Below are 25048 nucleotides of genomic sequence, written 5' to 3'. Positions count from 1 at the left end.
CGGAACATTTTACGGATTCTGGACGACCCTGTCACCAATCGTCCCGGATTCCGGAACTCCGGATTTAGGACGCTCAACCTGTACGTGGGAAAAATTGCTGAAAAAAATCTTAGCAGGTGGATTTTGCCATTTTTCTCTCAATACATGAACTCCAAAATGGTGCTGGTATATTGAGGAATAAAAACCATGCATGTGGCCTATCTGCCCTGCCTCAAGTGTTGGAACTCTACTTTGTTGATTTTCAGCATGATGGTTGGCTGCTTCCATTGGAATATTTCCGGGATCTACATAGTTTGAAAAAAAGTTTCGGCATTATTCCATTCAGTGCCTTCTGGCAATATTACATTGTACATTTTACTCCAGTGCAGTTTTCATCATCATATTTGTTGGTACGGAATTTGAGTTCCTTCTATTGCTTCTGATCCCTCTTTCCTTGGATGTTCAGGTATTTTTCTCTCTCGAATATGCTGCTCTGCATCTTAGACTCTGTCTTATCAATGCTAGCTTGCTCAAAATGTTTGCCTTCTCCACCCATGTTGCAAAAAAAATTCCATGCTTCTTTAGCAATACCTGCACTATGCCATTCCTGCATAATGCATCATTTTCTGTTCCTGTTATATAGAAATATAGGAGTAGGCTGTTCAGCCACTCGAGGCTGATCCATATTCATTTAGATCATGGCTGATTTGTACCTCCAGTCCATTTACCTGCTTTTGTTCCATACCCCTTGATACCCTTACCGAACAAAATTCTGTTGATCTCAGTCTTGAAAAATTCAATTAACCCAGCATGCACAGCCTTTTGATGGAGAGTTCAAGATTCCCGCTGCCCTTTATGTGGAAAAATGCTTCCTGATTTCACTCCTGAATGGCCTATCTCTAATTTTAAGATTGTGCCCTCTTGTTCTTGATTCCCCCACCAGAGGTATTCTTTTATTCTTTGATGTTTCCGAGGATATTTCTGTATAACAGTACCACATATAAGTAAACTTGAATTGTAAATCATGAAATTGTAGCAGTAAAGTTGTTAATAGGTGGGCAGGAGATTATCGAGGTTAAAAATAGGTTGGAAAGGGCTGGGGTGTGAAGTGCTCACTTTTGTTGCTGCATCACACAGCTGTCTTTCCCCAGAACATAATGCACAATGGGGAAGCTGTCCCTGCTGTTCAGATCTACTTAACACAAGAAATTCCCCAGTAATACTGTAGCTTCTATGAGTGGGATCTTTCCCACTGCACAATGCAGAACCTTTTTCAGTTATAAAAACTTTTTTTTTAAATTGAACAATTTCCTTGACAGCTCAGTTTATAAATGCACTGCCCCGTATGGTAGTGAGCCATACAGACCAAGGTGGTTCCAGGTTCAGTCTAAATCCGTGCTACCAGTCTTGCAGCAGAAGGTATACTATAATTGGCTTCAGCATCCCTAGTGTGAGGGGAAAGTTAGTCATAGTTCTTCACACAAAAGGTGATTAACGCACAGAATTTGCGAGTAGAGGCAAAAACCCGAGAATTACTTACGTAGCAGCTGGTGTGGTGATTTGGGGAACTGTAGGTTCTTAATGAGGTAAGATGGGCCAAATGGCCTTTTTATGTGTCTATCATGTAATCCACAGTGTCAGCTGTGGTTCAGTTGGTAGCACACTCGCCTCTGAGTTAGACAATTGTAGGTTCAAGTCCCACTCCAGGGATTTGAAAGAAAGACTTGCATTTATATAGCGCCTTTCACAACCACCGGATGTCTCAAAGCGCTTTACAGCGAATGAAGTAATTTTGGAGTGTAGTCACTGTTGTAATGTGGGAAACGTGGCAGGCAATTTGCACCGTCAGCCTAGATTTTTGTGCTCCAGTCCCTGGAGTGGGATTTGAACTATAGAACCTTCTGACTCGGAGGCGAATGGGCTACCCACTGCGCCACAGCTGACACTTGAGCACTTAAAGCTAGGCTGACACTCCAGTGCAGTGCTGAGGGAGTGCTGCACTGTCAGAGGTGCCGTCTTTTGGATGAGATGTTAAATCAAGGCCCCGTCTGCGCTCTCGGGTGGATGTAAAAGATCCCATGGCACTATTTCGAAGAAGAGTAGGGGAGTTATCCCCCGTGTCCTGGCCAATATTTATCCCTCAACCAACATAACAAAAACAGATTATCTGGTCATTATCACATTGCTGTTTGTGGCAGCTTGCTGTGCGCAAATTGGCTGCCGCGTTTCCCACATTATAACAGTGACTCCACTTCAAAAGTACTTCATTGACTGTAAAGCGCTTTGAGACGTCCAGTGGTCGTGAAAGGCGCGCAGGAAACTTTGTGCTATCCGGCACCGACGGGACCGAGCTGTTGTAGTTCCCTCAAAACTGCCGGACACACCAGCGCTGATGTTGAAACATACGGAGATTTTCAGCTCTGTGTGAATCAACAAACCCTGTTGCTTAGCAACAGCTTCTAAACAGTCGGCAAGCGTCTCTGTAGCATCTCTAGCTGAAGCTGTTGCTTAGCTACAGACCTTGCAGAGCTTGACTGTTGAGAAAAATGCAACGAAAAGAAAAAAAACCTAACGAAACGGCTCCTGATTTTTGCCGGTGGCTCGAGCTTGCCGGACATTTAGCCTCCGGATAACACAAAGTTTCCTGTATATAAACACAAGTCTTTTTCTTTTCCCATCTATTTAAATTTTCTTTCTCGCCACTTTTCTCAGCCAATATGGACCACTCCTCTTTGTTTCCTGAAGACGTTGACTGCTTGTTGTGGTATGGTTTCCATTGCCACTGAACATCCTCTGATACTTCATTACATTGAATTACATAGAAATTACAACATTGAAACTGGCAGTTTGGCTGATGTTCTAACTCATCTCCACTTTCCTGCACTATCCCCATATCCCTTGATTCCCTTAATATTCAAAAATATATCGATCTCTGCCTTGAATATACTGAATGACTGAGCCTCCACAGCCCTCTGCGGTAGAGAATTCCAAAGATTCACTACCCTCTGAGTGAAGAAATTTCTCCTCATCTCAGTCCTAAATGGCTGACCCCTTATTCTGAGACTGTGACCTCTGGTTCTAGACTCCCCAGCCAGGGGAAACATCCCCCCTGCATCTACCCTGTCAAGCCCTGTAAGAATTTTGTATGTTTCAATGAGATCACCTCTCATTCTTCTAAACTCTCGAGAATATAGGCCTCGTCTACTCAATCTCTCCTCATAGGACAATCCCCCATCCCAGGAACGAGTCTGGTGAACCTTGGCTGCACTCCCTCTGACAAGTATATCCTTCCTTATCCTAGGACGTGTCAAGTCTCATTCCTTCAGGTTTTAATTGCTGGAGTTCTTAAAAAAAAAAAACTTTTACTTTGTCTCTCTCTCTCTTCTCTCAATCCAATCTTTATTTCCCTCACTTTATTTCTCTCTGTTCCTGATTTGACATTGAATTCACCCTCCTTCTCAGTCCTTCCTCTGTTTTTCACAATCCTTCAATCTGATTGGTTAAGGAGATCTGCAGTTGCTTGCTCCATTCATTAGCTCCCAGCTGCCCTGTTTCCCTCGCTGCGACGTTATCAGCTCTCACTTTCAGCAATTTGCCATCAACAAATGTATAAACCTAAATGTGCAAGGGCAAGTCTACCAATGCATTTGCTCTTTCCCGTTGCTTAAGTGATATCCATTTGCTACATCGTTTCTGTGTTGCCGCTATGTTCGCTGTGGCGTATTCTAATTATTTTTCCAGCAAATTGTGGAGTGAATTTGCCACTGGAGGATTGGGAAGCACAGTGGTCTAACTTAGTGTTCATTGCCAATATCAGCATTGCAGCAGATTCCGGGCCAATGTATTACTCTGATACTAAAGTGTATGGCCTAGAAATTCGGTGGGCTGCGCCACCAGTTAGCGCCCAAAGAGGGCACTCGGTGGCTTTAGAGCCACTGGCCACGCCTCCCGCGATATTTAGCTGGGGTGCTAATGGCGGCGTTAGCCTGTTGTGCAGCGCCCCGCTACCGCCCCGATCTCGATATTCGGTAGCGCCCGCCTCTGTAGCGCCGTTCGCAAATCGCGCCCGGTTCACGGGGCCTTTCTGTGGCGGCAGTGGCGCAAATTAAGGTGGAGGTGCGGGGCGGCCGTTTTTTTCGGCGGCCGCCTGCCAGCACCTCCGTCCCTGGCCTCCTGATCTTCCCCCGCGGCAGTGCCGGCTGTTTTCCGAGAGCCCGGCACTTCTCCTCGGTGACGGGCTCTTTTGCTGGCACTCGCAATCTCCGATCGCGCTGGTGCAGGCTCCTCCCCCTTAAGAATGGGAGGTAGGCCTGCAGTACCGCAGCGCACCGTGGCGCTGCGGTACGTTGCGCTGCGATATTCAGTTTCAGCGCCCTAAGAGGGACGCGGAGCGCCTCGAGCCTCGCCCCGTGTCCCTCTTGGGGCGTTCAAGCTGAATTTCCAGCGGTCGCGACTGCTCCGATCGCTGCGCTAATTCCGGCGCCCAGGCGAGCTTGGCGCCCCGTTTGCGGCCCCACCGAATTTCTCCCCCTATGTGTTTGCCCCTTTTAGGGCTAGCAAGTCTGATTTAGTGAATTCAGCCAGTCTTTTCTTCTCAAAGGTTAATTGCTATTCAGGCTGGAGTTCTGAACCTTAGCTTTATGTGTTGGTAGGTCAACTAAGGGCCTGCAGACATTGTAGCTCTGTATTTTTTGTTTTTTTCCTGTACTTTGGAAATGGCTGTCTCTGTTCCTTCATAACGTGGGGTTACAGGGATAGGGTGGGACATGTGTTGGTGTAGGGGTTACGGGGATTGGGTGGGATATGTGTCGGTGCAGGCTCGATGGGCCGAAATGGCCTCTATCTGCACTGTGGGGTTTCTGTGATTCTGTGATAATTCTTTAAAAAATTTCACTGACCAGTATGTGACTTTTTAAGTATGACGGACATCTCGAGTGAGACAGGAAGTGCACACGTACATAAGATAAATTGTACTGGCTCTATCTCCTTCCCAACTGGAGCCAGCTAATTCAGAAAAGTCTGCTTGGGACCGCTTCTCTTAACCTACAACATAAACCATAAAACCAGGGACTTTATCTCTATTATATGGTTGCTTCTTGTTCCAACCTGCTGGAATAAACTGTATATCCTCATTATTCACCTGTTGTGTGTGTATCTTCTTTATTTATTGTGCCAGAGAACAAAAGCATGAAGTTTGTAAACTGGGCTTGTGAAGCTGGTCCTTTAGGAATGCTGAAATTAATCAGTGATTTTAAACTTTTTAAGATTAAGTCAAGGTGTATGCTTTTCCTTTTCATGGTGGTGGATCAGTGAGTTGCAGAGAGTTTAGGTGGATGTATCTCTGAAGCGGTGCAAATGATCGAGGAAATTCATGCGCAGTGAGGTTTCAGTTGAGTGGTTATTCCATGTTCACTACGGTGTCCTGATTTGGCAAATGCTCTGTCCTCGTACTATTTTTTTTCAGTGTGGTTTTTGAACCTGACTGCAGCTTATGGAATAGTAGGGTGAGCATACGTCCCCGTTTTCTGGGGACAGTCCTCGGATGAGGTACTGTGTCCCCGGGCAAACGGTGTCCCTGGAAGAGTCCCCCGGTTCACTAATCTCATCCCCGAATAGACTAGAGCCATATTCATTGGAATATGTGTATATAATATTGTTAGACATAATCACAGTTTCAGGCCAATGGACTGAACCGTGTTACTGTATTATTTATAAATGGTGTCTCAGTGCGCTTCAATAGTGTGACGCCACATCCATGTTAATTATATGCACATTTGTTTTGCATTTGTAGTGTATATGCGCTGCTAAAAATGTTTGCCTTGCTATGCTGCACAACCTACATTTTCCATCCTGGTTACTTTGCTGTGCTCCTACCCTGTAGTGTCCCCAGATTTGGTTTAGAAAACATGGTCACATTATGATGTAGGCTATCCATTAATAGTAACCTGTAGTGACCTTTTTGTCCCAAACACATTAATACTGTAGTTATTCATATCAGTAACCGAATTGGCATTGGAATATCAAAATATGGCTTAAAATATGCCATATTTAAAAATGATAATTATCATGCATTGATCAGAGTACATACTGAATTGTAGCGAGATTAGAAAATATCAAGCTCATTATGCATGTAGGGATGGAATTGCATTTCACCGAACATCGAGCTACATATATGTTGTGGTGTTTAACTAGTTTAACCTGTGATTTTCATGGTAAAGAAAACATGATCAAGAAAGGGGAAATTTTCAAGTGCAAAGTAGACTGAATTTTTCTGTAACTTTTTTAATGTCTTTTTTACTATGACAAATATTTGATGTTTCCTGTTTATGGTGCATGGATTGTAAATCAATAATGTGACTTTATTACAATTTCTTTTTAAAGTAAGTTTAAAAAAAATCCATATTCTATCAAACTGGAGGTGAATGGGATTGAGGGAAATTGCATGGTCATAATCGTTGGCAAAACTAGCTGGAATACATTGATGGAACTAACATTGACTTTTATTTAAAGATCTGTTTCTGGAAAGTTGCTTTATTTATATTCAGTGTTGCAGCAACTGAGCAGCTAGGCATTGTCTGTGTTCCCTTTTGTTACTTGCTAAGCAGTTGATCTCAGAAAAGGGGCAGTCGGTGTCCTGTTTAAGAGAAAGTACCTGCTTTCCACCCTCCTTGCCTCTCGGACTTCTCCTTAAATTACATCGCAGTAAGATGTGGCAATTTTCTACCAACCTGGGAAAATAGTTTTGTATTAACTTTTGCCTAATGCAGTGAAGTAATCCAGATGTGTAAATTTAATTTTAATTAGTCTTAATGAATTAGTGGGGATGACCGAAACTTGTCTATTTAAACAGTTATTGGAGAGGTTGTAGAAATAAATATCCACTTGGTCTACCGGTATTAAGGAAGTTCATTGTGAACCAACTTTTCTAGTACAGTACTGATTTTAGTTTTTTCTTACGACTTGTTTCAATGCCTGCTGAAGTACAATAGCACTGTTTTGTGTAAGCCATATTATCTTAACGTCAACTATTCTGATGGGACTCCCTCTAATCAACTGGTTAAATGTGACTAATTCAGTTCAGTGTACCTACCCATAGTTGCATCTTGAATAGCAGTCCTGGTAAGATTTTATTTTGATTTTACCATCTACATTTAACCATTTGCTGCCAGGTTTTCTTATAAATACGCATAACTCAAATCTTGAGCATTCAAAGTGCTAGCTGCAGCATTCATTGCAAATTTATGGTGCTGCCATTTACTTAAATGCTACAGGCATCTGGTCAATCTTTTAGTCTACATACAGAGAAGGAGCTTTTAGATACTATTCAAATCTAAATTTGTAGAACTAAATTATGCTTTACATTCTTATCAAGACTTGTTAAATATTCATGTTTTTAAGAGTGAAAACAGATCGAATGGTAAAACACAATTAATTTGCATTCGGTCATCGATAGCAACATGGCTGTTTGCCTGTTATCAGCAGTGCACAGTTAACAGTGATTTGCCCTCAAAATAGATGCACTTTTAGTTGCTGTTGGAGATCAATGATAGCATGTTAAATGGACCTGTCTTTCTGGAGAATTACCTTTTGTGAAAAGGGAATTTATTTTTGCTAAATGTTTGCACAAGGCGGATAAAAGGGAGACGAAAACGACTTTGGTATCTGAAGAACCATAAATGCACTAGCTACTGTATAGTTACTAATATGTGGTATCAATGAGAACAGAACAAAATTACAATTTCGACACACATTTCTTCCACTTAGGTTTTATAGAAGAATTAATTTATGTAATCTCTGAATGACCCCTGCTTTATCCACATCCATATATAATGAATGAATAGTCAACGATCATTGAAAAGGTGCAAATGTTGCCAAGTTCATTTAGGGCTCTGCTGTGAATTCATATTCGAGCTGTGAGGCTGGGAGTGAGGTCTAGGCCTAGATAATTGTATTTTAATAGATTTAGCATATTTATTTTTAAGTTGAGTGGTTTATGGAGATACATACTTTACTTGATTGTATTGAAAAGCTGTTATGTGTGTAAGTGAATTACACAAATGTTTTTCATTTAAAAACAATAGCTGAATGATGGGCAATAATAAGTAGAGAGGTTATTTTTCTTGTGCACACTTTCTCCCTTAATTCCCGCCCCCACTCCCACTGCTCCTGGTTCTCACTTTTTCTCCTACCTGGAACTTTTGCGCCACAAGTCATTCTTTGTCAAAAGAGCAGTTATGCAAACAGCACCATGACCTCTGGCTCTACGTAACTAGCTTTCAGAAAGTGTGCAAAAGAGGCTGAGTTTCTTTTTCCACCCTGGGCACCTTTCCATGATTATCCAGTTAAAAAATTTTAAGCTATTATGTAGGAAATTTGAAGCAGAAATCTGCACCCTGTTTATTTGTGGCATGAGGTTTTGGTAATCCGATGCGCTGATCTACCCTCCCACTCTAGTGGCTGTTGTGATGTAAAAATGATGGGCTTGCTTTCCATTGGAAAGGAAGTAATATGTGTATTATGCGGTATAATATATATTGGATAACTAAATGGCTGGCATTGAGTTGCAAGGACGCGCAAAACAAACAGCAAAGCTGGAGTGGAATGCCTGCTAAATGAAAAGATTGAATTACCACGTTAAGCTTGCTACCAGCTACTTGTTGACATTATGTTGTATATAAGTTGATTTTTAAATAATGTTTCTTACATTTTTGGCATTATCTTGAGTATGTGGAGTGCGTCCAAGGTGAAGCAAGGGTAGTAGAGGTGATAGTGATGTAAAACCTGAAGGCGTATGATTACAGTGTTACGTATTCCTGTTTGCAAATGTGTTACTGTAAAATTATTTACATATAAAAGAGCTACAGTCATGTCAGTACCCTTATTCTAAAGGTCATTAACCTCAACAACTTTGTGTTTATATCAATCTTTTTGATTTTTGTGTGTATTTAAATGATGAGTGAGTGTGTGACATACATGTTGGTTTGGAGGAGTTGCTGACTCTGATCATTGGAGGACCCTGAATAAACATCCGTGGAGAGAACTTAAAGAACTGCACTTAAGTTTGAATTCATTGTTGTCTCGGCTCATAATCAGGCTCAATAACTGCTCTCAGCCTGCACCGCTGACTAGAGTTTAAACAGTTTTTCAGGAAAGTGTCAAGTGTCGGTAAAATAATGGGACTCAAGGCGGACAAATCACCTGGACCTGTTGGCTTACATCCTAGGGTCTTGAGGGAAGTGGCGGTAGGGATTGTGGATGCATTGGTAATAATTTTCCAAAACTCCCTGGACTCGGCAAAGGTCCCGGCAGACTGGAAAACTGCTAATGTAACACCCTTATTTAAAAAGGGCAGTAGACAGAAGGCTGGAAACTATAGACCGGTTAGCCTAACATCTGTGGTAGGTAAAATTTTGGAGTCCATTATTAAGGAGACAGTAACAGGACATTTGGATAATCATCATTTAATAGGACAAAGTCAGCATGGTTTTATGAAGGGGAAGTCATGTTTGACAAATTTGCTGGAGTTCTTTGAGGAAGTAACGTATAGGGTGGATAAAGGGGAACCAGTGGACGTAGTGTATTTAGACTTCCAAAATGCATTTGACAAGGTGCCACACAAGATTATTGCTTAAGATAAAAAATCACAGGATTGGGGGTAATATTCTGGCATGGATAGAGGATTGGTTATCTAACAGAAGGCAGAGAGTTGGGATAAATGGTTCATTCTCAGACTGGCAATCAGTAACTAGTGGTGTTCCGCAGGGGTCGGTGCTGGGTCCCCAACTCTTTACAATCTATATTAACGATTTGGAGGAGGGGACAGAGTGTAACATATCAAAGTTTGCAGATGATACTAAGATGGGAGGGAAAGTAGTGAGTGAGGAGGACATAAAAAACCTGCAAGGGGACATCGACAGGCTAAGTAAATGGGCAGAGATTTGGCAGATGGAATACAATACTGGAAAGTGTGAGGTTATGCACTTTGGCAGGAAAAATCGTAGAGCAAGTTATTATCTTAATGGCAAGAAACTGGAAAGTACTGAAGTACAAAGGGACCTGGGGGTCCTGGTGCACGAAACTCAAAAGGTTAGTATGCAGGTGCAGCAAGTGATTAAGAAGGCCAATGGAATGTTGGCTTTCATTGCTAGGGGGATAGAATATAAAAATAGGGAGGTATTGCTTCAGTTGTACAAGGTATTGGTGAGACCGCACCTGGAATACTGCGTACAGTTTTGGTGTCCATACTTAAGAAAGGACATACTTGCTCTCGAGTCAGTACAAAGAAGGTTCACTCGGTTAATCCCGGGGATGAGGGGATGGACATATGAGGAGAGGTTGAGTAGATTGGGACTCTACTCATTGGAGTTCAGAAGAATGAGGCGCGATCTTATTGAAACATATAAGATTGTGAAGGGGTTGGATCGGGTGGATGCGGGGAAGATGTTCCCGATGATGGGTGAAACTAGAACTAGGGGGCATAGTCTTAGAATAAGGGGCTGCTCTTTCAAAACTGAGATGAGGAGGAACTACTTCACTCAGAGGGTGGTAGGTCCATGGAATATGCTGCCCCAAAAAGCTGTAGAAGCTACATCATTACATAAATTTAAAACAGAAATAGACAGTTTCCTAGAAGTGAAGGGAATTAAGGGTTACGGGGAGCGGGCAGGAATTTGGACATGAGTCTAGGTTCGGATCGGTCATGGCCCTGTGGGTAGCGGAGCGGGCCCAGGGGCCGTGTAGCCTGATCCTGCTCCTATTTCGTGTGTCTAATTCTGTTAGATTCAGGAGATGGTTCGGTGATAGTGGATTGGCGGTTAGGATCAGATCAGCCATGATCTTATTGAATGGCGGAGCAGGCTCGAGGGGCCGATTGGCCTACTCCTGCTCCTATTTCTTATGTTCTTATTTTTGATACCAACATTTAAAGCTAAATTTGTAATTCATTAACGGTGTATTAGATTCATTGCCTTAAAATATGCTGTACAGAATTATAACATAGGTACAGGATCTGTTCGGTACCAATAAAGAAGAAACAACAAATGTTGGAAATCTGAAATACAACAAAAATCTGCTGGAAATACATAGCCGGTCTATCTGCATCTATAAAGAGAAAAAAACGATTAATGCTCTGGGTATGGGCTCTTGCTAACAATGAAGGATCCTTACCGGAAATGCTAACCTGTATCCTGTCTTTGTAGATGCTGATAAACCTGCTGTGTGTTTCTAACAGTTTCTGTTTTATTTAAGAATTTATTCAGTTTGTTTTTATTGCTCCTCTTCAGAACTTAAATAATGTTTCAAAAGGTTGAACTATACACTTCTCCTTAGGCAGTCACTCAGAACCGAGGATGACTTGCTTCCACATTTAAAATGAGTTCTCAGGTGACTGATGACTCCAATGCGGGACCTACAGTCTCTGTCACAGGTGGGGCAGACGGAGGTTGAAGGGGCGGGTGGGTTGACGTGCGCACCTTGCACAGCCTGTGCTTGGCTTCCGCTTGCTCCCGGCGAAGAGACTCGAGGTGTTCGGTGCCTTTCCGGATGCTTCTCCTCCACTTTGTGCGGTCTTGGGCCAGGGATTCCCAGGTGTCGGTGGGGATGTTGCACTTTTTCAAGGAGGCTTTGAGGGTGTCCTTGAAGTGTTTCCTCTGCCCACCTGGGGCTCTCTCGCCGTGCCGGAGCTCCGAGTAGAGCACTTGTTTTGGGAGTCTCGCATCGGTCATGCAGACAATGTGACCCGTCCCATCGGAGCTGATCGAGCATGGTCAAAGCTTCGATGCTGGGGATGTTGGCCTGAGCAAGAACACTGACGTTGGTGCGCCTATCCTGCCAATGGATTTGCAGGATCTTGCGGAGGCAGATCCTGAACTATACAAGGTTCTTCCTGACTCACTCCCTCCTAAGTTCCCACCCCACCAAAGGTTGTGATTCGTCATGACCTATGGTGTCACAGGTACCACTCTGGTTATTTTTCATGCGTGAGCAGACAGTGTTTCAAGGTTATTCGTCTGGGATTCAGCATCACAACCGACGCATACCTGTTCTCACTCAACACAGACATAGGTGCACTTTCTAGCATGGATTTCTTAATTGCAGTCAGAAGCAGGAAAAACAGTTGCTTCTCCCTCACCTTAGCCCAACAACACTGAGACCAATTCTGGTGCCCCACTGCAGCAACAGCTAACATCAGCTGACTGCCTCAGATTGAATCTTAAGTCCGTACTGCATCAGTTTGTATGTTTACCCACTGAACCTTTTTTTGAGAGGGAGTTTGTAGTTTTTGTTTTCAAATGTTAAATTAAATTTAAAACTTAAACTTTGAGAATAATAGTTAATATACATTTTTTTCTTAAAAATGTTAATATTTACAAACCTATGAAAATGACAGGCAGATAAAGACCAGCTTGTCCAAGCTTGCCCCACACTCATGATGGCTGCAGCATCATGACCAAACTCTTCTTGCCCTCCGCAGCCATGTAATCTCCTGGGAGAGGCAAAAAAAAACAGGGCCAATAAGGGAAAAATACTCTGGAAAATTCCTCTCTGACCCCCCTCAGGTGAATCAAGTTTTTTTCAAGACCTTTTAACATGTTTCTCACTCAGCTGAACTTGCTGTCCATTTGTCTTTTGATCAAAATTAAGCAAAAATACTTCTGATCATATTCTGGAGTGAATAAAGGGTTCTAACAGGGAACAAATCCTTTTATTCTAACATCCAGTGCTAGCTCTCGACAGCACAAAGTCACAGTATGCTTGCACTGTTTGTTGATGAGCAGACAACACCCTCAACAGTGCAGCAGTTTATGGCTCTTCGTTCCTCCTTGTGCCAAAGAGCTGTCCTGCACCTGGGGTAAGCCCAATCAGTTCATTATTTGGATTGCTAATCTTGACAAGTTAGTTGACACAGCCTTAATTAATTAAAGCTGTAACCTAAGGTGACTCTTTGAATTCTGACGCTCTGATTGTCTCAGTATACACTAGTTAGTTCTGGTGGTGATGTCTTCGAATGCCTTGCCTTTAAATCCCAGTCTTGATATATCAAACAGTTTTGTTTTATTTTAATGGGAAAGTTTCTTGTCAACTTTTTTTCCAGGCTGTTCCGTGGGACATCTGTAGCAGCTGAATTAGGATGGCTTTGCACCAGCTCTTAACTTGGAAGATCAGGAAGTAGAATCAGTTCATTTCAATTGATGGGGCACTGGCACCAGTACTGGGGAAAGGGAGTTTTTCTGTCGGGACGGGCTGGGGCCAGCGTCCTGGCGAATCGAATAACTAGGGCTGTAGATAGGGCTTTAAACTAAAAAAGAGGGGTCAGGTGAGGGGAAATTTAGAAATCTAAAGAGAAAGGTCAAGGCAATAGAGCAGTGTAGCGATTTGGGTAACAATAAGCAGAGTGTGACAGGAAGGGATAGAGTTTAATGGTAGCAGTGCAGCAGGGAATAAGGTTAAAGCAGGGAATACTGGTAAAAAATTTGAATTAAAAGCTCTTTATCTGAATGCACAAAGCATTCGTAACAAGATAGACAAACTAGTGGCACAAATTGAGATAAATGGGTTTGATCTAATGGCCATTACAGAGACATGGTTGCGAGGTGGCCAAGGTTGGGAACGAAATGTTCCAGGGTACTTGACGTTTCGAAAAGACAGGCCGAATGGAAAAGGAGGGGGAGTAGCCCTGATAAAGGATGACATAAGGACAGTAGTGAGAAAGGATCTCTGCTTGGAAGATCAGGAAGTAGAATCATTATGGGTGGAGATAAGGAATAACAAGGGGCAGAAAACACTGGTAGGAGTAGTATATAGGCCCCCTAACAGTAGCTGTACCATTGGACAGAATATTAATCCAGAAATAGTAGGAGCTTGCAACAAAGGTAATGCAATCATCTTGGGGGACTTTAATCTTCATTTAGACTGGACAAATCAAATTGCCAAAGGTAGTCTGGAGGATGTTCATAGAATGCATTCGGGACAGTTTCCTGGAACAAATGTCATGGAACCAACCATGGAACAGGCTATTTTAGATCTTGTATTGTGTAATGAGACAGGCTTAATTAGCAATCTCAGTAAAGGATCCTCTCGGGCAGAGTGATCATAATATTATAGAATTTCACCTTAATTTTGAGAGTGACTTGCCTAAGTCCGAAACTAGAGTCTTAAACTTAAATAAAGCCAATTATATAGGTATGAGGGGCAAGTTGCCTCAGGTAGATTGGATTTAAAAGGTATGGCAGTAGATAAGCAGTGGCATTTAAAGAAAAATGTCATAATTCTCAACAAAAATACATTCCATTGAGAAACAAAAAACTCCACAGGAAAAGTGATCCAACCGTGGCTAACTAAAGAAGTTAAGGGTAGCATTAGATTGAAAGAAGAAGCTTATAATGTTGCAAAGAATAATAGCAAGCCTGAGGATTGGGAGAGTTTCAGAAACCAACAAAGGATGACCGAAGAATTGATAAAAAGGGAAAAAATAGAAGATGAGAGAAAACTAGCAAGAGCTTCCACAACTATGTAAAAAGGAAGAGAGTAGCAAAAGTAAGCATTGGTCCCTTAGAGGCTGAGACAGGAGAAGTTATTATGGGGAATAAGGAAATGGCAGAAACGTTAAACAAATATTTTCTATCTGTCTTCACAGTAGAAGACACAAAAAGCATACCAAAAATGGTGGGGAACCAAGGACCTAATGAGGGTGAGGAACTTAACGTAATTAATATAAGTAGAGAAAAAGTACTAGAGAAACTAATGAGGCTAAAAGCCGACAAATCCCCTGGGCCTGACGGCCTACATTCTAGGGTTCTAAAAGAGGTGGCTGAAGAGATAGTGAATGCATTGGTTTTGATCTTCCAAAATTCCCTAGATTCGAGAACTGTCCCAGCGGATTGGAAGGTCGCAAATATAGCACTGCTATTCAAGAAAGGAGGGAGAGAAAAAACAAGGAACTACAGGCCAGTTAGCCTGACATCACTCGTCAGGAAAATGCTGGCCTGGTCTGCCCGCGTTCGCCTGGTGCTGTGCCGTCGTCCCTAATGGATTTGGGGAAAGCCACGGGCAGTGGCTAGGTGGCAAGCGCTATCAAGCCAGCAAGCAAGATGAAGCAAAAAAAAACGTGGCTACCAATGGGCCTATAATTATACTCCCATTGAAAACCCTTATCTGCGCGCCAAATCAGGTCAGTCTATTGTTTGACTTTTGGCGCGCTGTTTTAAATGATTATACCAATCTAAACGAACTGACTTTAGATGGCCGTTTATCGCACCTGATGGCCCGATGTCCGGGCTGTATTGTCATTAATGCATTTTAATCGGCCTGAGCAGCTTCGGTGGCTTCCTTAAGCTGTTTCCGATTATTTATGCGGACAAACTGATGGCCTTATGCTTAGGCCTAACTGGGTTGATCTGTTTCGATCTGATGAAATGCATATTCAATGTTTGCCTAGCTGTCTGGCTTTTCAAACACAAAGGGGCAGTAATTCCTCCCCAAACGCGTGAGTATGGAAGGGGTACTCGCGCGTCTGGCCGGAGGAAATGCTGGTTTTCAGCATGCACAGCGCATGCGCTAAAAACCGGCATTTCCTCTCCTCTCCTCTCACCCAAGAGTTGAAGAGGCTCGCGCGTGCGTCTTGGATTTCCTCTGTTTTGGGGGATTTGCGCATGTGTAAAGGTCTCCGGTCTTTATGCTTGTAAAAAGCACACTTAAGTATTTATTTTTACAGGTAAGTGGCGTTTTAGTGCAATTTAGAAAAAATTTTTCCCACAGGTTTATTATTTTAAAGAATCTACAATAAGGTAAGTTTAGTTTTAGACCCTTTTTATTAAAAATTTATTTTTTTCAAAAAAAAAAATTATTGTTTAAATTATTTTTTTAAACTTATTTATACTTAATTTAATGATTGGGATGTTTTTAAAATTTTTATTTAAAGTTTAAGTAGTGTTTTGGGGTGCAGTACTTCTCATGAGTTTGACAGTTCTTACACTCAAACTTATGAATGAAGTTTCCCCTCCCCCGATTGGCTGAACAGTGCTCACCTGATCCCAGCCAGCACATCACACTAACTACGCCGCTGGGTCAGGTTAGCACAGCGCGCCGACATCAGAACCTGGCCACTGAAAGGAAATCCACTGCGGGCCAGGTTTCAGATGTCGGCGCGCAGGGCAAGTGCACATCGGGGGCTTGCACGCGCGGCAAGCCCCCGACACCAAGTTCTGGGCCAATGTCCTTTTCACAGAAATGCATTTTAAGTTTCGATTTCCCAAAGCTGCCTGTGCTGCTGCAGAGTCCAAGCTTTAAAAATCTTACAGGCTTTTGATCACGAGGTGCGGACGCCCTCTTTTGGGTACCCTTTTTAAATTGTCCATGCAGGGTCCCTTTTATTAATAACCTTGGGGGAATGTGGGAATTTTGAGAACCTTACAATGAGGAGGAATTTCTTCATTCAGAGGGTTATGAATCTTTGGAATTCTCTGCCCCAGAGGGCTATGAATGCTGAGTCTTTTAGTATATTCACGGCTGAGATAGATAGATTTTTGGACTCTAGGGGAATCAAGGGATATGGAGATCGGGCGGGACAGTGGAGTTGAGGTCGATGATCAGCCATGATCTTATTGAATGGCGGAGCAGGCTCGAAGGGCCATATGGCCTACTGCTGCTCTTATTTCTTATGTTCTTAATTGTTGTGTATGTAATATGTGTGCTACTTTGAACCTATGGACAGGACTGCACTACTTGTTGGGCGTAGTGATACGCAGTACCACTCCTGGCCATAGGGGTATAAATAGTACTGTGGGTACTGATCCCCCTCAGTTCCCGCCTGTGGGCATGAAGTAAAGACCTATGTATAGTCCCTACCTCCAACCAGTAAAGACCTGTTTGAGTTATACGTTTAAGTCTTTGTGTTAATTGTTCAATACAATACACATACTTAACATTAATAGGTAGGCATGCCTCTTAAAAGGCCTCTATAATTATGATGGTTGTGATAACTTAAACTTAGATACCATCTTTAACATAGGAAAATGTCCAAGTTTTGTCTGAAGAGGGGAAGGAAATCAGACGATAAGCATCAATTGGGAGAAGGTTAGAGGAACGGATTGAAGATGTCATTTCCAGAATGCAGGGTGGTGGTTACTGAAGGCTTTATTACTGATAATGGATCAGAGGGAGGGAAATGCACAGTTCAGACTTGGCAGAATGGAGCACAGAAGGTTCCAAAAGTGGGGTGGAGTGAGGCCATGTAGAGATTTGTAAATGAATATGACAGTTTTTAAATTATGGTGCTGGGTAATGGGGAGCCAGTGGAGTTGATTAAAATCGGGGTGATAGGAGAGTGGAATGTAGTACAGGATTAAGATGAGTTGAGATTTGTGTAAGAGGGAACTTGGAAATCTGAAAATGAGCTTGAAGCAATAAACTCTGAAGGTTACAGAGGTGTAGGCAAAGGTTTCAGCACAACTGGAGTAAGATAGACATGTTGGTGGTGTTGTGGAGATGCAAATGCTCCATCTTGGTAATGGGCCAGCTGGTGGATTGCAAATTCAGTTCCGGTTTGAGCAGGACATAATAGTTGCTTATGGTCCAGTTTAACCTGAGTGAGCAGCTGGAGCGAGGGATGGAATCAGAGAGTAGATGGGGCCTCGGTTTAACATCTCATTTGAAAGATGGCACCTCAAAGTGCAGCGCGCCTTAAGTACTACACTTGAAGTGTCAGCCTAGGTTATGCGCTCAAGTCGCTGAATCCACAACCTTCTTATTCAGAGGCGAAACTGCTACCACCGAGCCAAGGTATTGGGTTGTATGATTATTTCCTGCAAACTTTATTTTGAAGGGCGGGGGGGGGGAGATGTTTTCAGGGTTTTTCTCCCATTTATAGCCCCTGATCTCCTTAGACCACACAATGCTGACACCAGGAACACATATCATATGCTTTTAAGACTTTGCCTCTGCTGGTGTGCCTGTAATTGCAGCAATTTAATTGTTACGTTTCCCTGCCAAGTTCTGCTTATTTTCTACTAACTTGCTATCCCCTCTTAGGGGTCCGACCTCACATTTAACAATTCTCTTTTTACTGAAAAATTAGTAGAATATTTCATTGTTCATTTTAATACTTTTTGTGGTCCCCAGGTTAAGACTTTCTGTGTGTGTTTTTGCCCTTCTCTGTGGATAGATATGTTTACAAATGTCGGGGCTGAAATTGAGAATTAGTACTGGCATCAATATCCCACTGCCCATTGGAATCACAGGCCCATGTGCCTCACTGCATTATCTCTCCTGATATTTTTGAGCACTAAATCCCCTTTTGGGCAGATTTTAGAAACCTGTGGAGCTAGCTGAGGTGATGTGGAGAGTGAAATTGCACACAGGAATGTTGACCAACAATTGGGTATTTTTAAGGAGATTGCACAGTTGCAGAATAAGTATATTCTGTTTATAAAAAAAAATAATCAAGTTTCAGAATGCCATGGATAAATGAAGACGTTAGAAAACAAACACACTAAAATTGAGCAAGAGGGCATTTGGGCCTGTAGGTATGATGAAAGTAAGAGAGAATACAAGAACGTTGGTGCGTGCCAGAATCGCAGATTTAGTGGGTTCCAGAATCAGTTGATGTCTGTACAACCTCCCACACTTGGTGTTTCCCGGCTCTGTGTCTTTGGTGAAGGTAATGCAGGCAATTCCAATTTTGTAATAGTTGAAATCAATCGATACATAACATAAAAACAGAGGGTGAGTCAGTTTCCATTCATGTGTTTTGCTTTCAGTAATTGTAACAAATTTTCTGAAATTTAAAATTTGGTGTGCAAAACCGTCAGGTTAAATTTTTACCCACTCTTTTCTCTTTCTGGCTGCTGCTGTGCATTTCCAGCATTTTGTTTTATTCCTAAACATACATTATGTATCACACCAGTCTTTTTGTGGGTTTTTTTCACAATCCTGCGTCTTTGCTGAAGCTGTAATGACGCTGTGCCCTCCATCATATGCTTGTTGTGCTATAAACCTTGCGCAATTACTTGAAACCTCCTCCACTAGTAAACAGCTTTTCCTGTTTTTAAAAAAAAAATCTAATGAGTAGGCTGAGCCAAAAGCCATCTTGAGCAAGGCTATTGAGAGCGATTTGATTCAGCTGATTGGAATTTGCATCCTTCAAGCTAAAGTCAAACCAGTCCATAGTACAAGATATTTTGCCATGATTATGGACTGCACTCCAGATGTTGGTCACACCGACCAGCTGTCTCTGATTTTTGCATATAGTTACCTATTACAAACATGCCTTATCACAATCGTGCGTGTGTTGATTTGACACCAGAATAAATTGGTACGATTTATTGTCTACTAAAATGTACGACCCAAACTGAACCTTTGAATGGAGCCCCCCGCAAAGCAAACACCGCCCCTGACCATAAGGGAAGAAGGGTAACAGAAGAAAAGATCAATGTGGGTAACAATAGAATTAATGCTGGAAATAAAGGCAAAAAAAGTTCCGAAAGTATCAATCTATGGGCAGCATGGTAGATTGAGACGAATATAAAAGCATTGTCAAGGAGGTTAAGAAAGTGGTGAGGAAAGTGTCTGCAGCTGTATCTTTAACTTGTCTGTTCTCTCCACAAATGCTGACTGGCTTGAGTGTTTCCAGAATTTTCTTTTCTTTTGTTAGATTTCCGGCACCCAGTTTTTTTGCTCTTTGGTTAGATAAATTGAACCCTGATTAACATTGCCACAAACTCTAGAACCAGTGGATGTAGTTTCAAGCTTAGAAGAGTAAATGCGGTGTAGACTGCCTGGTGACACAGTGGAGATAAATAATGTGAAAACATTTAAGGATTAATTCAGTAATATTTGAACGAGTAGGTGATTAAGTGGTATTAATTCCATTCCATTCATTTTTAGAACTGACTGCAGGCCTTTTCGGTCCCATTTTTGAAAAATGTAAATGCTGTGGTTTTCTAATAGGAAATAATAGTATGTATTGTTTTTAGGGCTGACCAAATAAAACAAATTGCCTTGTTTTAGTTTGTTGTGCTGCTGTTGAAGTCCTGAAAGGGTTAAGGAAAGTAACACTTAAACATTCCTGTCTGTAGTGCCCCACCTCATTGAGTAGTATTTGGCAGAGGGTTCCTGTGTATTGCGCTTCTGTTTGTTTTAGTGGGGTTTGAACCAATCAGCTCTTCAAATACTCACATGGTGCAATCTAATACTTACTGAACTCCAATAATATGTGTTCGTAGTCTGGAGGCAGTCTCTTTGGGATGTGCAACTGCAAACACTGTAAAGTCGTGGTCAAACATGCAGACAGTGCTACAACTGGGAAGTATACTACCTGTGACGTTTAAAAAGCTCCAGGTTATAATGATTCATCTTTTGTTGGTTTATGAATAGTTTGACTGTAAGGATGTGACACGACAAGAAGAATGCTCAGTGGCCTGTTGATTTATTTTTAAAGTGAAGTTGATTATTTGAAGTTTTATCTATGATTCTTGCTGAGAAGGATCCACCTTCCCCATCAGAATCCTACATACCATGTATTTGCTGGGGTGTTCGAACAAGAAATGAGGTAGAAGCAAACCATCTCGAGGCAGAAGGTATTATTACAAAGGACTTGAATCCTGTGTGGAAATTTATAAGTAATTAGAAAGTTTTTGCAATATGTTATAAAACTGCTCAATTTGAAAAAGGAAGTGGCTGGTTCAAGATTCTGTTCTACGGTGTGAATTGAATCTGTATACTTATTCAGCCGTAAATTGTGACTGGAGTAAAATGGTCATTTTGACTACATTTTGTATCAGTTCTTTTGAAAGTTATTTTTGTCTTGCACCCCAATCGGCGCACCCCAACCAGTGGGGGCAGTATCCTGTGAGGCTTTTCCAATTGAACCAGCTGCTGAGAGGTTTATGACATGACTTTCCTCCCCCTGTTATGTAGAAAGATACTTGGTTTTTCTTGTTTTTTTTGGCTGATGGCATAGTTTAGATTGAATCTTACATCTTGGCAATCAGGGAACCATATTCATTACATTACTTTGTGTTCAGCACATTGAAGGGTCTACATCATGTACTACCTCGCCTTTGCTAAGAATCTTTTTTATTTGTGAGAATTTGAAAATTTAGAGGCGGCATTTTTACCTCTAAATCTGTTCTTAAAATCTCAAATGCGGTAGTAATGTTCAGTAATCTGCACTGAAGAACACAAAACACTCAGCTGTTTCATCCACGTACATTATTGTTCAGCAGCTGCTTGTTGTCTGCCCCTCTCTTTTCTGAGTCTAATGTGAATTGATGTATAGCGGACAAAACATTTTTGACGCTATTTCATGGTGATCCCATGCAAATGACATCCTAACTAATCCTCTCGTGCATCAAGGATAGGCGTCAATGTGTGATGGGCATGGCTGGCACAAAAGAATCCCATCTGCACACCCCAGCACCATGTAAACAAAATTGAAACTGATATAAAAAAGGATTTTCGGCGCCTTCCTGGATGCTTCTCCTCCACTTTTTGCGGTCTTGGGCCAGGGATTCCCAGGTGTCGGTGGGGATGTTGCACTTTTTCAAGGAGGCTTTGAGGGTGTCCTTGAAGCGTTTCCTCTGCCCACCTGGGGCTCTCTTGCTGTGTCGGAGCTCCGAGTAGAGCGCTTGTTTTGGGAGTCTCGAATTGGGCATGCGTATGATGTGGCCCATCCATTGGAGCTGATCAAGCGTTGTCAAAGCTTCGATGCTGGGGATGTTGGCCTGAGCGAGAACACTGACGTTGGTGAACCTATCCTGCCAATGGATTTGCAGGATCTTGCGGAGGCAGCGTTGTGGGTACCTCTCCAGTGCTTTGAGGTGCCTGCTGTACATGGTCCATGTCTCTGACGCATACAGGAGGGCGGGTATCACTACTGCTTTGTAGACCATGAGCTTGGTGCTGGGTTTGAGGTCCTGGTCTTCAAACAGTCTCTTCCTCAGGCGATCGAAGGCTGCACTGGCACACTGAAGGCAGTGTTGGACTTGGTCATCGAGGTCTGCCCTTGTTGACAGTAGACCCCCGAGGTATGGAAAGTAGTCCACATTGTCAAAGGCCTCATCATGGATTTTGATAATCGGGGGGCAGTACTGTGTGGCGGGGGCAGGTTGGCATAGAACCTTTGTCTTACGGATGTTTAGTGTAAGGCCCATGCTCTCGTACGCTTCGGTGAAGGTGTTGACTATGGTTTGGAGTTCGACCTCCGTGTGCGCAGACGCAAGTGTCGTCTGCATACTGTAATTCGATGACAGAGGATGGGACGACCTTGGACCTGGCATGGAGGTTGAACAGTTTCCCGTTTGTTCTGTAGATTAGCTCCACTCCAGTGGGGAGCTTACTGAGGGTGAGTGAGCCGTAGAGTCATGAGGCGTTCAACTAGCTCATTTTTTATGGCAAAGCCTACCCCATGGAGGCGGCGTTCTTCAGGTTTGCCTTTCCTTGAGCTGGCGTTCCCCTGCCCGCGGGGTCTTGCTTAGGGCGGCAATGTCTCTGTCGAAACGTCAGCTCCCGGGCAACGATAGCAGTACATGAGGGTCCTGACGTTCCAGGCCCCGAACTTCATTTTAAAGGGTGGAAGATGCCTGTGTGTGAATTCTTTTAATGTGGGGTGGCTGTTGCACACCAGCTACCTCACGGGCTTGACAGAGCAAGGTCTTGGTCCAATGGCAAGGGGATCCAAGACGATTGGAGACCAGCCTCGAACAATCCCTGTCCCGAGTCCCAACGGGCGACAAGCTGATCCTCCTTGCGACTTCACCGGCAGGGTTGGAAAGGACACAGACCTCTGGGGGGAGGTATGATCGGCAGAGAGGGGGTCGGGAAAGCCAACTCCAGCGGTGCTCTCCTCCTGACGAAATGCTTAGAACATGGCCTTGTCATAACCAACACCTTGTTCCGTCAGAGAGACGAGTACAAGGCTTCATGGCAGCACCCTTGCTCCAAGCACTGGCATCGGCTGGACTACGTCATTGTCCGAGCGAGGGACCGCAAGGATGTCCGCTCTGTCATCTCCATCTATGCAGCCCCAAAATAGCGGCGGCAACAGAAGCAATGCTGCAGGAAAATCAACATTGGAGCACTCAAAGACCCCGCTAAGAAAACCCTATTCGGCCTGCGCCTTGCAACCAACCTGACGACTCCCAGTGATTCAGAGACACAGAGTGTCCACAGTGCCTGGTCTGCACTCATGGCCTTCATAATCAGCACCTGTGAAGAGACGCTCAGTCACTCGACCAGGAAACACCAAGACTGGTTCGATGAGAACGATCAGGAGATCCAGGAGCTAATAAGCGACAAACGCAAGGCATTCCTGATCTGGAAACTGCAACACAACTCGATGGCAAGAAAGCAGCTCCACAGACGCCTGAAGGCCGAGGTCCAACAAAAAACTCGCAACCTAAAGGACAGATGGTGGGTGGAAAAAATGCAGGAGATCCAGCAGCTAGCCGACAACCACGACGAGCGTGGATTCTTTAGCGCAGTCAAGACCACCTACGGCCCAAGCACCCATGGTCCTACCCCACTGCGGGCCAAGAACAGAGAGGCACTCATCAAGGACAGAGGCAGTCAGTGCCCGCTGGAAGGAGCACTTCGAAGATCTCCTTAACCGAGATTCTGTCTTCGACGCGAGTGTCCTCAACTCCATCCCACAGCATGCTACCCGCCACCATCTCCGCACAACCCCAGCCCGGCATGAGGTTGAAAAGGCCATCCGACAACTGAAGAACAACACGGCCTCCGGAGCAGATGGAATCCCTGCCGAGGCGCTAAAACATGGCGGAGAAGCACTATTGGCACGGATACATGAACTCATTTCTCTTATTTGGAAGGAGGAGAGCATGCCAGGGGATCTCGGAGATGCCGTAATCGTGATCATCTTCAAGAAAGGTGACGAGTCCAATTGCGATAATTAGAGGAGTTTCCCTGCTGTCTGCCACAGGGAAAGTCATCGCAAGAATCCTCCTCAATCACCACCTCCCAGTGGCCGAAGAGCTCCTCCCAGAGTCACAATGTGGATTCCGCCCACTAAGGGGCACAATGGACATGATCTTCACCGCACATCAACGACAAGAGAAATGCAGGGAACAGCACCAACCGCTGTACATGGCCGCCTTTGACCTCACAAAGGCCTTCGACACCGTCAACCGTGAGGGATTATGGCGTGTCCTCCTCAAATTCGGCTGCCCTCAAAAGTTTGTCACCACCCTCCGCCTGCTTCACGACGACATGCAAGCCGTGATCCTGACCAACGGATCCACCACAGACCCAATTCACGTATGGACCGGGGTCAAGCGAGGCTGGGTCATCGCACCAACGCTCTTCTCGATCTTCCTTGCTGCAATGCTCCATCTCACCCAGAAGGATATGGAGACTGGGTTGAAAGAGGAGAGTGGAATCAGGCTTGAATGAACAGACCAGTTGAGCTGATAGGCCTGTTTTGTTTCTGTGCTTTAAATTCGGTGTAATATGTAATTCTATGCAACACTGACATTGGAAAACTGTTTTTCATCAGACGAGTTGAATATGGTGCAATGTATGGAGTGCCACTGTGCTGTACCATGAAATGACAGGACAAGTAGCTTTGCTAATATTATTCGCCGCATTGGTGAATTTTCAGTATCAACAAACTGGAAGAGACATTTCACCAGAGGAAAGGCGGGTCGGAAGAAAGCCAGAACCAATGGACAAGCTAACTAGAGATCCTTGTTCCAAATGCCACTGGTTAAAGCAAGGTTGGTGTATGTAATGTGAAACAGGGTTCATTTTCTTTTATCCCCTACAAATTAAGTTTTGATAATTTGTCCAGAGATTACATTATGAATTTCATTATTTAGCAAAGAAATTATAGTACGTTAGCTAAATGAAATTTTCTGATTAGCTATGTTGGACAGGGCATCTGCTGGATTTTAGTGGAGCTGGGATGAGATCATTCCACTTGATAACAGGAAAAAATCATTTTTATGGTTGGAAATAATATCTTTATATGCTAGATTGATGAGAAGTAATTACAAAGGAAGTATTTGCGGTCGGATACGTACCTCCGGGGTAAACCTCTGACCCGGAAAAAAAAAAA

At 43.3% G+C, this 25048-nt stretch overlaps 1 protein-coding gene across 17 annotated transcripts in view; it reads left to right on the top strand.

The window, feature by feature from the left end:
- Positions 1–25048, top strand: part of LOC147114610 (focal adhesion kinase 1) — a 630568-nt gene that overhangs the window by 192277 nt on the left and 413243 nt on the right. Inside the window, exon 1 of one of the 17 annotated variants that reach the window (XM_085992425.1) lies at positions 20426–20552. The exons of the other annotated variants lie outside the window; for them this stretch is intronic. Coding sequence (XP_085848551.1) covers positions 20441–20552 — 112 coding nt within the window. The 5' untranslated portion in view covers positions 20426–20440. Of the gene's footprint in view, positions 1–20425; positions 20553–25048 lie in introns of those variants that run through there. 17 annotated transcript variants of the gene reach the window in all.

The sequence above is a fragment of the Somniosus microcephalus genome, chromosome 7 (genome assembly GCF_052327205.1).
Source record: "Somniosus microcephalus isolate GS21.2 chromosome 7, FLI_Smic_1.0, whole genome shotgun sequence".
NCBI classification, from domain to species: Eukaryota; Metazoa; Chordata; class Chondrichthyes; order Squaliformes; family Somniosidae; genus Somniosus; species Somniosus microcephalus.
The sequence above is the reverse complement of the archived record's forward strand: the minus strand, read 5'-3'. Positions and strand labels throughout refer to the sequence as shown.